Here is a 15,220-nt window from a genome sequence, read left to right on the forward strand (position 1 = left end):
TATTATCCTTTCTCACCATTTCCTGCTCTACTAGATCAAAATTTTCAACCAATATGCATAGTCAAAAACTTTGTCTCATCACTAAAACATAGTTCAATAAGACTCACAACTTGCTCACAATTTGGTTTTGGTTCATGTGTGTCCAGAGCAATTGTGGAAACTACATATTTTATAAAGATCTTTTCTAGTGTTACAATTTTAGGTCATTCTAGTAATAATAGCAAATACTTAGTGTTTATTCTATGCTTGATACTCACTAAACACTTTGCATTGCCTTACTTAACACTCACAATAATCCTAAGAGAGGTACTATTATAATCTTCATTTTACAGATAAAGAAACTGGGGCTTAGAGAAGTTAATAACTCGTCTGAGGTTATTAGCTAGTAAATAGCACTGCAGATCTCAAATCTGACTTCAGATTTCATGTTATTAAAGTGTCATACCAATTATTTTGTGATCTCAATTGCATACATACTAATGCAAATGAAAGTTTACTGCTTTTTATATTTATATATTTAATGTCAATAAATAGAAAAGCAAAAGTTGTTACAAAATCCACAATAATTTTTATCTTAATTTGCAACATAATTCACATGATCAGGAATGTTTTAGCATACAAGTACCTTGGAAAGAATTCTAATTTTAATTTGGTTCAATAATTTAGTAGCCACGGTTTCTGGGCTAACGTTATATTCATCATTTTCTGACCAAATTTTTAATAAAACAAAATAATAGCATTAAGTGGATTACAGTCATTCTATATAACAATAATATAAAATTACATTGGAAAATCAGAAGTCATTAAATATTAAGAGTATATTACATAATATTATGTCTTATGGTGCACTTAAGGAATACTTAATAATCTTTAAATTTAAAAAAAGGAAGAACAACTTCATATTTATATAAAGTAATCAAGCAGAACCTTGTGTTAAAAAGAAGGGCATTTATATTTGGCATTTTCTTCCATTGAAAAAATATAGCTTGTGCTGTCATCATGACATTTACTTAAATGTTTATAAAAAGCATTTAGGTCACTAATTCTCAAAGTTAGCTGAACACTGAATCAGATAGAAATGTCTATATCACCCCACTGCAATTTAAAATTAACTGATATAAAGTAGACTCTATACATACTGATTGTTTTATAATGCCTCAAGTGATTCCAATTTGCACCAGTTTAAAAACCACTAGCTTAGAGAATTGTTTCATAATCACAAAGATCAATCTTTGGATGGGATTCCTCATGGCTTGATTTTAGTGAGTGTATTGTTTTTAAGTATCTGATATATGTTTCTCCCTTGATTAAAAAAAAATAAATACGTAAAGGGAATAGATTGATTTATTCATCATTGCCTCCACATTCAGGGAACAATGAAAGGAATATAGTAGTTGCTGAATACTATTCTGAATGAACACGATAGCCCTATACTTTTATATATCTCCATCTTCTGGTAGATTATAAATGTAAAAATTCAAAAGATATTTATGGAAAAAAAATGAATGAATAAAGCAATGAGGATAATGGTTAAAGTGAAACAAAATCTTACATAAACATATTTATATTTAAACAACACACATATATATAAATAGATCAAAGTAGAAAAAGAATATACAAAAGTGCAACATTTAGCAGTTGAGAATTCATTGAACTTTCAAATATTCTTCACATTCTTATACTTAGAAACAAAGAAGTAATCCTAAATAACTACTCCTTCAGCTAATATCCATAAACAAATGCGTAGATAAGTTTTCTTTTTCTAAAGTTTTCTTTTAGAAACAGTTACAGCTTAATCTTGATGAACACAAACACAACTCAGTTTTCAAAATTCAAGTAAATAACATTTTAGTATAACCATTGCAGATTTTCCAGATAGTAGCATTACAAAACAAGATTGTTTCTGGTTAAAATATTTGGTATTGCCTATTATTATGCTTTCTCAGTTGAGATTCAGTAGCTCTTTCACAGTCTCAAATTGATAACTATTTGGCACATCCTCACATCATGTTTACGTAAGAGAAACCTGACTAATAAGAGAATCCCATTTTAATAGCTAGATTCACAGATATGGCTTCATTTATCAAAGTTCGACAAGTATTAGATAATTTTTAATTTAGTTAGTATCTTAGACTACGAAACTTTGGTTTTCTTAAAATCAACATTGGTTGCTTGATTGTAGGTTTCTCACCAAAAAGTGCTGCTTCACTCTCTGTGGTTGGAAATCTTTTCTGATATATCAAAGGATATTCCTTCTGAAACTTAAAAATAAGGTGAGGAATTAGAAGGTATTTAACACTTATTTCCCTAGTTGATGCCAGAGCTCAACATTTGTGATAAGAATTTAGCGCATTTCTCAAAGATGGATTACAGAGACAATAGCCTTTCATTTTATCCTTGCTCCTTGTTCCCTTTCTTTTCATATATGTGAAAGGTACACTAGAAGATCTTTTAGATCCCTGTTGGCAATGACATTCTAGGATTCTTTTTTACTGCTAATTCTCCCCTTAATTTCCAGATCTTTTCAATTGGAAAGCCCATGAAGGTCTCAGGGATCTGGTATAGTTCACATTTCTTTGAGTGTTTCCAACTTAGAATTAGTCTTACTAGAATTATGGAGCAACTGGGGTTTGGATTAAAGCTAGAGTTTCTAAATGATAGTGATGACTCACCCAAACTATGTCCAGATTTTATAACTGCTTTTCTAGGCTAATTTCAGCTGTAATTACACAAAACACCAGAAACAAGGAGAGTACTGTTATTATTGCTAATATTTTAAAATTTATGATTCAGGATATATTTTAGAAGTAGTTTAATGCTTACATATAACGTACCATAATATGTAGCTTATACACTTAAAATTTAAGTTCCAAATGATTGAAATAAGAAATTAGATTCTAAATGTTATAAAACGACAACAACTTACAGCATATTACAAATATGACTGAGCACTTGCTCATTCTCTTACCTGTTTTAGTTTTCTTCTTTTCTCTTTTAGAGGCAAACTCTTATTTTTAATAATATTCTCTAAAAGTTCTGCAATTGCTGCTTGAGAGGTAGAAACCTTTTGTTCATCAAACTCCTGAGCACTAATTTGTTTACAATAAGAATAAGTTGGCAAAGGAGCAAATAGTCCATCTCCAGGATTTTTAACCTGTAGTGAACAACATGAGATAGTAAAAAAATCTATTATTTTTGATGTCCTTATTTGGTAAAGCATTCTTTTGATGAGATCTAGTACTGATTTATTTTGCTACTTATCAATCATTCAATGCATTAAGAAAATTGTTTTATGCAGTAGTGATGAGTCAGTAGTATCAAAATTCTAGTTCTACAGCCTACTGGGTTTTATAATTCAGCATAAAACATCAATATTATGACTTAGTAATAAAGTATCCACCTACTGTTTTTGAGGCTTAGGGGCATGATATTAATGGGCATCCATTGATAACAGAAAGCAATTGTAGGAAATGGTTGTAATTATCATAAGCCAGGACAATATTAGAATGAGAGAAAGCACAAATGCATGTGCTGGTCAGCCTAAGCTGAATACAGCAGTTACCTGTTGTTTTTGGCTGCTCAGTATGCCTTTTCTCTTTCTTTTAATAATTCCTTCCCATGCTGTTCCCTCTACCTTTTTTGAAAAACAAATTCTGATCTAATCTATGTAGAACCAATTAGAATATGACCCTCTTTCTATCTTACTTATACTCAATCACCCAAAGAATGCATATTTAATCTGGATCGGGCCAATTGAGAGTCCAAACCCAGAAGTTTTCAAATTGGGGGTGGAGGGTTGGCTCTTTTTCTTTGTATTCCAAACATAGGGTGTGATGCACGAACTTTAATCAGCCATATCCCCCATCATGTGATAGAGGCATTTGTCAAAAATAGGACTGAAATGTAAATAAGAGATGGTAGGATGGGCACAGATTCCTAGTTCTATGTCTACACTACTGACTTTTAGAAGTTATTTAGATGCATTAATAAAATCTCCCTTTCTGATGGGGCTAGTTTGAGATAAGTTTGACATGTGCAAATGACTAATGCACAGACTTTTAAGATTCAAAAATACCTACGTGGCCCTTTTTTAAATAGTCAAGATGTTTCTCTACTGCAGTCTGTAAGTAAGAAGGTACTTGAAGAATTTCCTGATGATGATCCATTAAGAAAGAAACTAATCTTGCAGCAAGAAGCTCATCAAGATCCACTTCTTCGGCACAGCACAGCACACACCGAGAAAAAGTGTGTATCATCTAGAAACAGCAAAAAAATTTGAATTTAAGAATTTAAGGTTTCATATAAATTAGAATATCAGTAATTTCCAGGCAGCACTATGTGAAATATTGAGATAAAGTGACAAGCAGACTTCACATTAAAAATGAGGATAGTAATTTATTACGATTAGAAAGGTAAAAATTCTAATATGTTTAAGTCCTTTTTAAAGTCCTTGTTAAGTATTTCCTTAACATAATTCTAAAGGGCTATAATAAGGCTTAGGTTTATCTTCAGTTTTGTCACAATTATATCTGTAAATACTGCAGGTTCTATCAATACCACATGGATATGTTGTTTAAAAAGTTATTAGAAAACAGGAACTTACCACATTAAATTAATTTCACAAAAATATAAACCAGGAGAATATATCACGCACACAGAATATATATTCAGCAGAGGTTGCAAACTTGGCACTATATCTTTTAAAACTCTGGAAAATAGTTGTTAAAGCTTATTCTATCAGTCTTTAAACAGCAAATTAATACACACATTTTTCAGTTCTGTTGTAGAAATCTTTATATCTTGAGATAAATTTTGTTTCAAAACTTATCACTCTCACTTGTATCCACATAAATCCACTAACACACATGCCCACACTCATTCTATAATAATCAGAATGGTTTTTCTTTCTAGTTCCAAGGCTCAGTCCTCAGCTTTTTGCTCTTTTCTATATTCTTAAACCTCTTTTATTATCTTCAATTACCATCTCTATGTGGATGACTCAATAAAAACTTCCTCTGTCGTGACCTTTTGTTCGCCTTGCTCACATTCCCAATATTTTGCTGGATAAATTTTACTTGAATGTCTTATAATTTTAAAACCAAAATTATGTCCTTCTCACTTAATGTTTCTCAAACATCTTCTCTTAAAAACTTATTCTTCTTAATAGTGCCATAATTACTCAAGAATAGTTCTCCTTCTTTATATTATGTCTGCCACTATAAAGAACTGGCATTATAATGAGTGGAAAAACAGAGAATAGCTATAGATTTCTTACTGTGACAAGCTGCAGCCTAAGAAAGTAGCAATTCTTAGAGGCAACAGATCATTTCAAAGATTCATTTTCAACAATAATATGTATATAAATGCCTCAATCCTCATTGTCTAAGAAGCCTAAGACTGCTTGATAATAATGTTTCCCAACTTTTTCTACCATGATGACTTGCTATCATAATTCATCAAATATACCTTTCCTCCCACCATACTCTGAAACACTTACTATAAATGGATTTATCTTTAGTTCTCCACTTTCACAGAGCTCTAGTACCCTTAAGGGTTAAACACTATCTATGATATAGCATCCTCTTCTTTTCTCACCAAAAAGAATTGGCACAAACTAGCATAATGTGATCTGACTGTAGATCTATCATTAGGAAGCTATATAGGATGCATGAGAAGGCAAAGTCCTCTGTCAAGATTAACACCAGGATACAAAAGTATAACAGACTGGGCAAAAAGATTAGTACACAAATATTTGCTGCTAGGAAAAGTTAAATTTCTAAGTCTTTCTAACTCAGGAATGTAGAACTTCCAAGATCAGAATTCACTTGAGTAGTACTTTAAGATAGATTGTTTTCTTTTTTCATTTGTTTTTTCACAAAACAAATTACGAACCAGAATTTATTATTTCCATAAGAAATAAACTTACCAGTGATCTTGTACCCATTACATCATGGAGTTTGGGCATATCAACATTTTGACTCATTCGAGAAATCATGCGCATTAAAAGTTGAAGCCGTCTACGATTTGGTGGGGGAAGTAACAAACAACATAACTGCAGTGCATTGATGGCAACTCTCTCTAAATGAGGTTGCAGCAAACCTAGAAGGTAAAGTCACCCCCACCCCAAAAAAGTTCATCAATGATACTAATTGCTTTCATACTACCAGTATATATAGTTATAAAAAGAGGTTAAGATAATATCTTAGAATTTAATTTCTTTTGACTATGTAGAAATTTCCATATTCCTCAAAAATATAACAAGATTCTCATTATTTTCCTCATTACATATTTCTAATTATTAAAATTCTTCACTTATTAAAAAGAAAGTGACAATAAGCAAAATTGAAGAAAAAGAAAGTAAGTGCTTTAAGAAGGTTGAGTAAATCTTGGTTATGTCATGACAAAGTCCTTTACAATAATATCTTTTGGAGGAAAAAGAATAAGCAATTTCAGAGAAGAAGAGCAATATAAGCAAAATACAGAGTTAGTAAACACAAAAAATTAATTTTGCATGCACTGGAAGCAACAACCTTACTTTGCGTGCCAGTCAACACAGAAGAAGCTGGAAGTAAAGGATTTTCTGAAAGTTCTATTGTACTTTTGCAAAGTCTTTTATTGATTGTGGTACTAGACTCTCCGAGTTCACTGTCCATAGCTCCTTGCACACTTGTGCTCCCTTTTCCAAGATTTGGTTTCATGATAATTTCAGCCACTGGTGTATTGATATAACTACTCCGTCTTGTACTACTTCTTAAAAGTAAACTCTGAGATCTACAAAGTTGTTTTGACTTGCATTTTCCATTACATAATTCTTCTTGGTCTTGAATAGTCAATGTAGAAGTTCTCTTAAACCCAACACAGAGTGGTTTTTGAACACTTTCCTCTGAATGAAGATTCAATAAAAATTCCTGGTTCAGCTCTGACTCTAAAAATTGTTTATTATTTTGTCCTTCTATGTTCTTAACAGATTGATGGAAGGTACTAGACACCTTTTTATTTGAATTCTCAGGCATATCTATAATTCCCTCCAAAGAAGAGCACCTTGGTTTGATGTTAGAGGCCAGAACATGCATACTACTTAAGCCTATTAAATTATGACAACTTCCTCCCATTATGTCATTGGCACTGGCTCTTCTCTTTCTTAAATTAACTAGCTGCAATTTCTTAGCACATCTTTCTTGAAATCCTTGATCACTTATCTGTAGTTTCTCAGTAGAGTCTGATTCTTCTTTGTTTTTGTCTTTGTGAAGCAGACTAAGAAGAAGACATTCAGTTGATTTGAAGGAATTCAGATTGTTTAAGTGAAGGGGTTTTTTTGAAGTCTCTGGATCATCTTGGATTTTATGTATCCCACTGGGTCTATCTGAAACTGTGACGTAGCCACAAACAACTACCAGGAAATGAAACAAAAATTAAGATGCAACTGTATGACAGTGAACAAAAATAATAGTACAGTTAAAAAACAAAGCATCCCTATGGTACATGTTGTTAGTATAGTACAAATAGCTGCTTAATGTGGAAGGCACTTAAATAGGACACATGCAACATTCAGTTATAAACATGCAAGATTGACTAGAGGTTTCCCTTTTTTTGTGTGATATAAGTAACATCCTAATTAAACGGATCAAGTCAAAATTCATTTAAAAATATCTGCCCTCATTCTAGAAGTACCAGAAACCTCTTAATTACAAGACAACCATGGTATAATAGAAATTTACAGTCATCTGTTGGTATCCTTGGGGAACTCATTCTAGGATTGCCCATGGGCACCAAAATGTACTTACATAAGTCTCTTACATAAAATAGTATAATACTTGTATATAACCTGGCATATACTCCCATATATTTTAAATAACCTCTATATTTCATATAAGATTCAACACAATGTTAATACTATGAAAAGAATTGTTATGCTATATTATTTAAGAATAATGACAAGGAAAATAAGTCTGTACATATTCAATACAGCTGCAATCTTTTTTAATTATAAATTTTCTCAATATGTCCAATCCTGGGTTGGTTGACTCCACGGATATGGAAACCAGAGATACAAAGGGGATACTGTACCTATATTTTTATTCTTGATGCCTGACATGGAGCTTCTAATACCTTTGAATTACCCGAGTGATAAAAGTTTTGTTATTCACAAGGAACATATTTATGCTAATGTAACTTATGACTGGCCATGCTTCAAGGTCAGAATGTTGAGCCCCACCTACAAGGGAAGGACCAAAAGTCCATGATTTAATCAATCATGCCTGAGTAAATAAAACTTCAATTAAAACTCTGGAACAATGACACTAATGAAACTTATGGGTTGGTGAATACATGGATGTACTGTGAAATAGTCTTCCCAGAGAGGGCACAGAGGCTCTGTGACACTGTTCAACTCCATACCTTGCCATTTGCATCCCTTTCCTTTAGCTGTTCCAGAGTTCTTATCTTTTATAACAAACTGATAATCATAAGTAAAGTACTTTCCTGAGTTCTGTGAGTTGTAGAGAATTACTGAACCTGAGAGGGGTTTGAGTGATCTCCTGAATTGATAGCTGGCTGGAGAGAAACAGATAGCCTGGGTACCTCATTTGCTGCTGGCATCTGAAATGAGGACACTCTTATGTAACTGAACCCTTAACCTGTGGGGTTTAGGCTAACTCTGGGTAGCAAAAGTTTTAGAAATACATTGAATTGTATGACACTAAATTGATGTCAGGACACCTGGTGTTGGAACAAAATATCTGAATAATTAGAAAACAACAAAACAGCAACCATAGTATTATAGCCTACTACTTTCATATTTACTCATGCTTCTATAGACTTTTCTTTTTTTCTTTTGAGACAGGGTCTTGCTATATTAGCCAGACTGTCCTCAAGATCGTGGGTTTGAACATTTCTCCTACTGAGTAGCTAGGAACAGAGGTGTGCCACTACACCTTGTTACCTGTATTTTTAGACCTTTTAAATTTTAAGAAACTTGAAAACTTTAGCAAAATCCATACATACCCAAAATGTTCACAAATAATTCATAATATTCAAATGTAAGTAGAGGTTCAGGGAAATCTAGAAAATAATCTGCGATTGTTCTGAATACATCTCGCTCAAACCCAACATAAGTTGGGTTATTTGTATCATTACTTCTTGGCCCTAAAATATAGAAGGAAAAATAAATAATCAAAATATATTTTAATTTAAATACAATTTTATGGGGTTGGGGATGTGGCTCAAGTGGTAGCGCGCTCGCCTGGCATGCGTGCAGCCCGGGTTCGATCCTCAGCACCACATACAAACAAAGATGTTGTGCCCACCAAAAACTAAAAAATAAATATTAAAAAAAATAAAAAGAAATAAATACAATTTTAAAAATACGTATTAAAGTATAATACTTGTATTGCATAAGGGAGTTATTTAATTTTTTTTTTAGTTGTAGATGGACAGCATGCCTTTATTTTATTTCTTTATTTTTATGTGGTGCTGAGGATCGAACCCAGTGCCTCACACATGCTAGGCAAGTGCTCTGCCACTGAGCTGCAGCCCCAGCAGTTTAGTTTAATACTATTTTAATACCTGAAAAGTTATAAAAAAAGAAAAAAATTTAGTATATTTTTAAATCATGAGGGGAGTTTTTATGACAACTCATTAATGTTTTCCTCAGAAATAAGACTGGATCACATTTTACAATTAAGAAAACTAAGGCTCAGAGTACCTTGCCTCAGATGAAAAAGCCCTTGATGGTGAAGCTAGAATTAGAACATATAGCATATAAAATGAAAACAAGGCCCAGGACTTTTAGGTCTAATAACATTTAAAGTATGGTTCATAGATACATATATCATCCAATACATTTATTAAAAATACAAGTTTCTGTACACAGATCAGAATCCACAGAGGTGAATCTAGGAATATACTGATCTAAAAATATTTGCTTCTGGTTCATTAAATTTAGTGGTTTCCAAACACTGACGCAGAAATCTTCATTTTAAGTATATTGTGGGGCATAGTTAAAAAAAAAAAAAAGAAAGAAAAAATCCTTGATTTATTGAGTCAACCAAATCAGAATCTCTATAGAGTCTCCCTAGTGACTATGATATGCATTCAGATTTTAAAGTCACTAGACCATCTGTCAAGTTAAAATCTCTCTTCCTAAGTCCAAATAATCTTTTATATCTGTTTCCAAACTTTTATATGACCAAACAAGTATAAGCACATACAATAAAAAAGATTAAGAAACACACACACACACACACACAAATAGGTTAAAGACTAACATGGATTTTATGTACTGCAAAATAGATAATTTTTTTAAGGAAGATACAAGAAATATTCTGAATATGCTTCATTATTATTGGAATGTTTTCTAGGACAGAAAACATATGTTTATTGGAAATAATAAAGAATTTATAGTTATGAGAACTTAGGTTTGAGCTCTAACTCCTTCACATTACCAGAAAACTCAGAGGGTCTTGATTTTATTCCTCTGGGAAAAAAATTGAGAATATTGATTATTGATTCTTATATCTCACAGAATTACTCTGGGGTATTAAATAATAAGTAAGTAAAAATTCTTAATTTTGTCTCTAAATACACTGCTATTAAATTGAATTTCAGTAAGTTATATATTAGGTATCATTTTAGTATAACATGCTTGGGAAATGAAAGAAAAGAAATCCCTAAAAATGGATGTCAGAGGAGACATTATCAATGTGCTTATCTGAGTTGTCAACCATGAGCCAAGAATGAGAGAGAAGTGAATTAGGTAAGGAAGCTTGAAATAGAAATTAAGTTTGAAGTTTATGAACAGGAAGGATCTTTACCTTAATTTCATAAAGTGTTTCCGTAACTTATTTACTTCATTGCTATTTATTCTGTTATTTTGTCACATTGACACCCAGTGGACAACAAAGGAATAAATACTTATCCTGAACATTAATAAAACCATATTAGAATTTTTAAAAACACTGAATTTATAAGAACTAGAATCTGTACTACATCTATAACTAAAATTACTAACATAAAATTAAATTTTTATGATTTAGAAGCATATATCTTTAAAATTTTTCAAAATTTATTTTGAAACCAATTAGGGCTTAATCAAGATCTTAAATTATGAAAATTAATTGTCACTATCACTATGCAAAAGATTGATCACTGAAATAATAAAATATTATTTCTGAATTAGCAACAAATCTTTTTTTCATAAACATAAAAGTCCTATTATATATCCTTTGGACTAGTAGCATGTAATAAAGCACCTGAATATTGAAGCCACATACAAGGAAAAAAGGAATGAAGTAGGCTTTACGAAACTTCATTTTTGATTGAATCTTTTCTACCTTACATGCTGTTTTACTTCCAAGTGACCATTTGAACCCTCTGGCTTCTCACTGAGGTAATTACTGTAGTCTGGTTTTACCTAAAAATCCTTTAAAATCCTCTAGCCTATGATTTTATGATTTATGTGAACTAAGCAATAAGTGATGGGCTTATAAAATCACTTTCTGCATGGAAAACATTACTTTAGGCTCCATAAGTAATAGATTCTACTAGGTTTTCACTTAACCATCAAGAGAAACAACATTATTTTAATTTTATTAGGATTTTTATGAGTTATTTAAAAATTCCTTGATTCTTGTTAAATACCATTGATATAAAACATATTTATATGAATAATTTAACTTACAATTTGCTAGGCACTTCATGGCAGATAATACCCAGTGAGGAAGGTCATCTAGACACACAAAAAAATAAAAATTATTTAGGAAATCACATAATTTTTGTGATAGTATATTTTGGAACTTCACACTTAAGTTTGAAAAAGTTATAGAGATCTTGAGTTTGACTCTGTCTACAATACATAAAATAATTGGCTGAGCCCAAATTAAGAATTATTTGGGGATATGTTTAGACATAAGCTCTTAATCTTCATTTTTAACTACACCACCATTTTCATCCTTAGTTTGGTTCCATCTGTTGCTATGCTGCTTGAATGCTACTGACTTGGTGAGACCTATGACTGAAATGAACTATATCTGACTGTTAGGGTACTGTACAATGAGGCTTGCTTAAAATCTTTTCAACAGTCACCATTTCTATCCTGTTCATCATTAATTATTTTAAAATATATTTTTTAGTTGTAGATGGACACAGTACCTTTATTTTATTATTTTTATGTGTGCTGAGGATCAAACCTAGTGCGTCACATGTCCTAGGCAAGCACTCTACCACTGAGCAACAATCCTAGCTCCTTGTTCATCATTAGCCCAATGCCTTGCACACTGTATATCTCAAGATAAATGTGGAAAATCAACAGCTTTTATTATTTTTTCCTTTTAAATGCTTAACCTGTCATTTTAAAAATGCATGCATGAATTCACCTTAGCAGTTAAATAATTTCTTATAATAGCATGAATAATATTCACTTAAAAAATTTTCCACTGTTACTACTAAAACATGTATATAACTACTATAACATGTATATAACTACTATAACATGTATATAAAATAATAGACCCTTAATAAAAATATTCCACTTTCTAAATTTGGGTCTCTTTGTTCTCCACTATAGCTGTGCTCTTTGTTACTAAGTTAGGAAAGATTCCATTTTTCTTTTATTAATACCAACCTGATTTGTCTTGTAGTACAACTACTCCATGCTTACTGGTATTGGTCATGTTATACATTATATATTGAGGAATTACTTGGCTTGGATTTATCAGTTCTTCTAGGGATGGCACACCTAAAATGGTTTGCAGGCTGAAAAGAAAAAATAAAACTTTTTTTTCCTCCATAAAATAAGAGAAATAGAATATGAGTATGACTGGAAAGAATAAAGTCATCAGAATATTTTTTTTTTCCTTAACCAAACTCCCAAAGCTTATATGTAACATCTAATTTTAAATATATTTATCTTAATAACATTCAAAGGATTCCAATGTAGAACATAAACTATAGGCATGACTTTAATTCAAAGAAAAAGCAACTTATACTGGAAGTATTTTATTTCTAAGGTAAAGCATTTATTAGGAAACATATACAAAAGTTAAATTCTAAGTTTTAAGAGTTAATCTGTTCTCATTCATTTATATATTTTTAGAAAATGTCAAATGAATCATCAAAATGTTTCAGAAACTTGATTTTGGCTTAGTTTTATCTTACTAGATCAGAATACTATATCTCCAAACTTCTTCAATATCTTCCTGGCTTATTTCTCTCTTATCAGTTGAGTTTTCTTGATCTTCAATGATTATTTCATGATTCCTTTTCTCTGCATTTTCCTGAAAAAAAGAAGTATTATTGTTTAATTTGTTATGCTCAAAGTAAGGAAATATTGAACAGGTACCACTCTTAATACTTAGTAGTTTTAGGCTATTATGGAGCTACAATGTAAGTATAAGGCTATTATGGAGCTACAATGTAAGTGTTGCTTGAAGAAATAATATAGCATATGGTAAAAAGAGTTTTTGTTTTTGTAGTTGCCATTAACATAAAAAAAATCAACTATTTCTAAGTATTGCTTACATTACTAGGAGCAAGAGAGATTAGTTGAGGAGTTGTGTGGTGACATAGTTTTGATCTTAAATGTGCCCCAAAGGTCCATGCATTGAAGACTTGGTCCCTAACCTATGGCACTACTACTGAGATGTGGTGGAAACTTTAGGAGCTGGGGCCTAATGAAAGGAGGTTAAGTCATTGTGGGGTGCCTCTAAAGAGGATATTGGGACCCTGTCCTTTCCTTGCTCTTTTAATTCTCAGCTGCTATGAGGAGAGCAGTTTCCTCTGCCACACATCTCCCACGATGACGTATTGTCTTTCAACATACTCCAAAGCGAGAGAGCCAACTGACCATGGACTAAAACCCCTGAAACTGAGCCTACATAAATCTCTCATCCATTTAAGTTGATTCTCTCAGATATTCTGTCACAGTGATGTAAGGCTAATTAGCATACCAGGGAAGAAAGAAAAATAATCTAACAAAACATTATTAAATTATATAAATATCATTTTCAATGTCTGTCATTTTTATCATTATTTCTGTGAATGAAATAAATTCACATACATAGTTTTAGAATATAACATTGATAAATTTCTGTATTGGCTTCAATATTAAAGCACAACTACTTTTAATACTCTTATTATTAAGCACACAGTATTTACATTAAAAATAGTGATTAATAAATGGCATTTTACCTGAGAGAAATGTAATCCATGCTTCTTAGGAGTTCTACGAGATAAATTTCTTAATTTAAAAACACTATCTTTATCTTTTGTAAAGTTTTCTATGCTGTTTTTCCTCAATTCTGGATGTCTTCGTGGAAGAGTTTTAAGTGGTGAAGTTGCAGGAAATCTGGTTTAAAAATAATATGCAATTAAACGATATGAGAAACTAATTTTTATATCCTAATTTAAAACTCACACAAAGACCCTGATTTGCTTATATCACTAAGGAATGAAGATTCTACATGAATTAATTTTCCTTTTATACTTTAAAAAATATTTTAATAGATTCTTGCTTTCTTTAGTATATGGTGCACATTTTAATTTTATTTATGGACAATTCAGGGTTACTATTATAATCACTTTTGTTGGAGAAGTATTTCTTACACACAAAATAGTTCTATAATGCAAAAATTTTCTAAACTCCTTTGATAAGTTATTTAGTTTGTATATATTTTATGACTTTTGCCTGTTTATCCTAATTTCCCAAATTTAGTTTCTTGCTCCTTTTGGTTATAATGTTGTTTTTCCTCCTTTCATTTTAACATAAAATATTTCCAAGATGTAAAAAAGTCCAGAACATAAGTCAACATTCACATGTTAACTATCAAGTGATACAATCATTGACATTTTGATTAAGATTTCACTATCTTTCTTTTTAAAGTAAAAGAAAAATCTTTGCATACTCCATTTTTTTCTCCTCCCTTGCATAAAGGAAATCATAAATCTATAGTTAGTGTCCATGTTTTATATTTTCAAGATATGTCTGAACAATATGTGGTCTCTGGTCTGGTATTTTTTTCAACTCATGGTTTCTCTTATTATACATCAAATTTATACATATCTTTTTAGAGACATTAGAAGTTCTTTCTTACTCTACTGTCATACAAATACTTTCTTTTTTTTTGCAGGGGGCAGGGGGTGGCAATACTGGAGATTGAACCCAGAGGTGCTTTACCACTGAGCTACATCCCCAGCCCTTTTCATTTTTTTTTTTTTTTTTTTTTTT

General features: G+C 31.4%; 1 protein-coding gene across 2 annotated transcripts in view; it reads right to left on the bottom strand.

Moving 5' to 3' along the window:
- Positions 1-1,326: 1,326 nt before the first annotated feature.
- Depdc1 (DEP domain containing 1) overlaps positions 1,327-15,220 on the bottom strand; it is a 19,001-nt gene continuing 5,107 nt past the window's right edge. Inside the window, exons 3-12 of one of the 2 annotated variants that reach the window (XM_048814041.1) lie at positions 14,185-14,341; positions 13,153-13,271; positions 12,620-12,750; positions 11,678-11,725; positions 9,004-9,144; positions 6,536-7,390; positions 5,927-6,099; positions 4,080-4,256; positions 2,969-3,154; positions 1,327-2,261 (exon numbers count right to left, since the gene is read on the bottom strand). In XM_048814041.1, coding sequence (XP_048669998.1) covers positions 2,121-2,261; positions 2,969-3,154; positions 4,080-4,256; positions 5,927-6,099; positions 6,536-7,390; positions 9,004-9,144; positions 11,678-11,725; positions 12,620-12,750; positions 13,153-13,271; positions 14,185-14,341 — 2,128 coding nt within the window. In that variant the 3' untranslated portion in view covers positions 1,327-2,120. The remainder of the gene's footprint in view (positions 2,262-2,968; positions 3,155-4,079; positions 4,257-5,926; positions 6,100-6,535; positions 7,391-9,003; positions 9,145-11,677; positions 11,726-12,619; positions 12,751-13,152; positions 13,272-14,184; positions 14,342-15,220) is intronic. The other variant, XM_048814042.1, reaches the window with a different exon arrangement.

The sequence above is a fragment of the Marmota marmota genome, unplaced genomic scaffold (genome assembly GCF_001458135.2).
Source record: "Marmota marmota marmota unplaced genomic scaffold, marMar, whole genome shotgun sequence".
In the NCBI taxonomy this organism is placed as follows: Eukaryota; Metazoa; Chordata; class Mammalia; order Rodentia; family Sciuridae; genus Marmota; species Marmota marmota.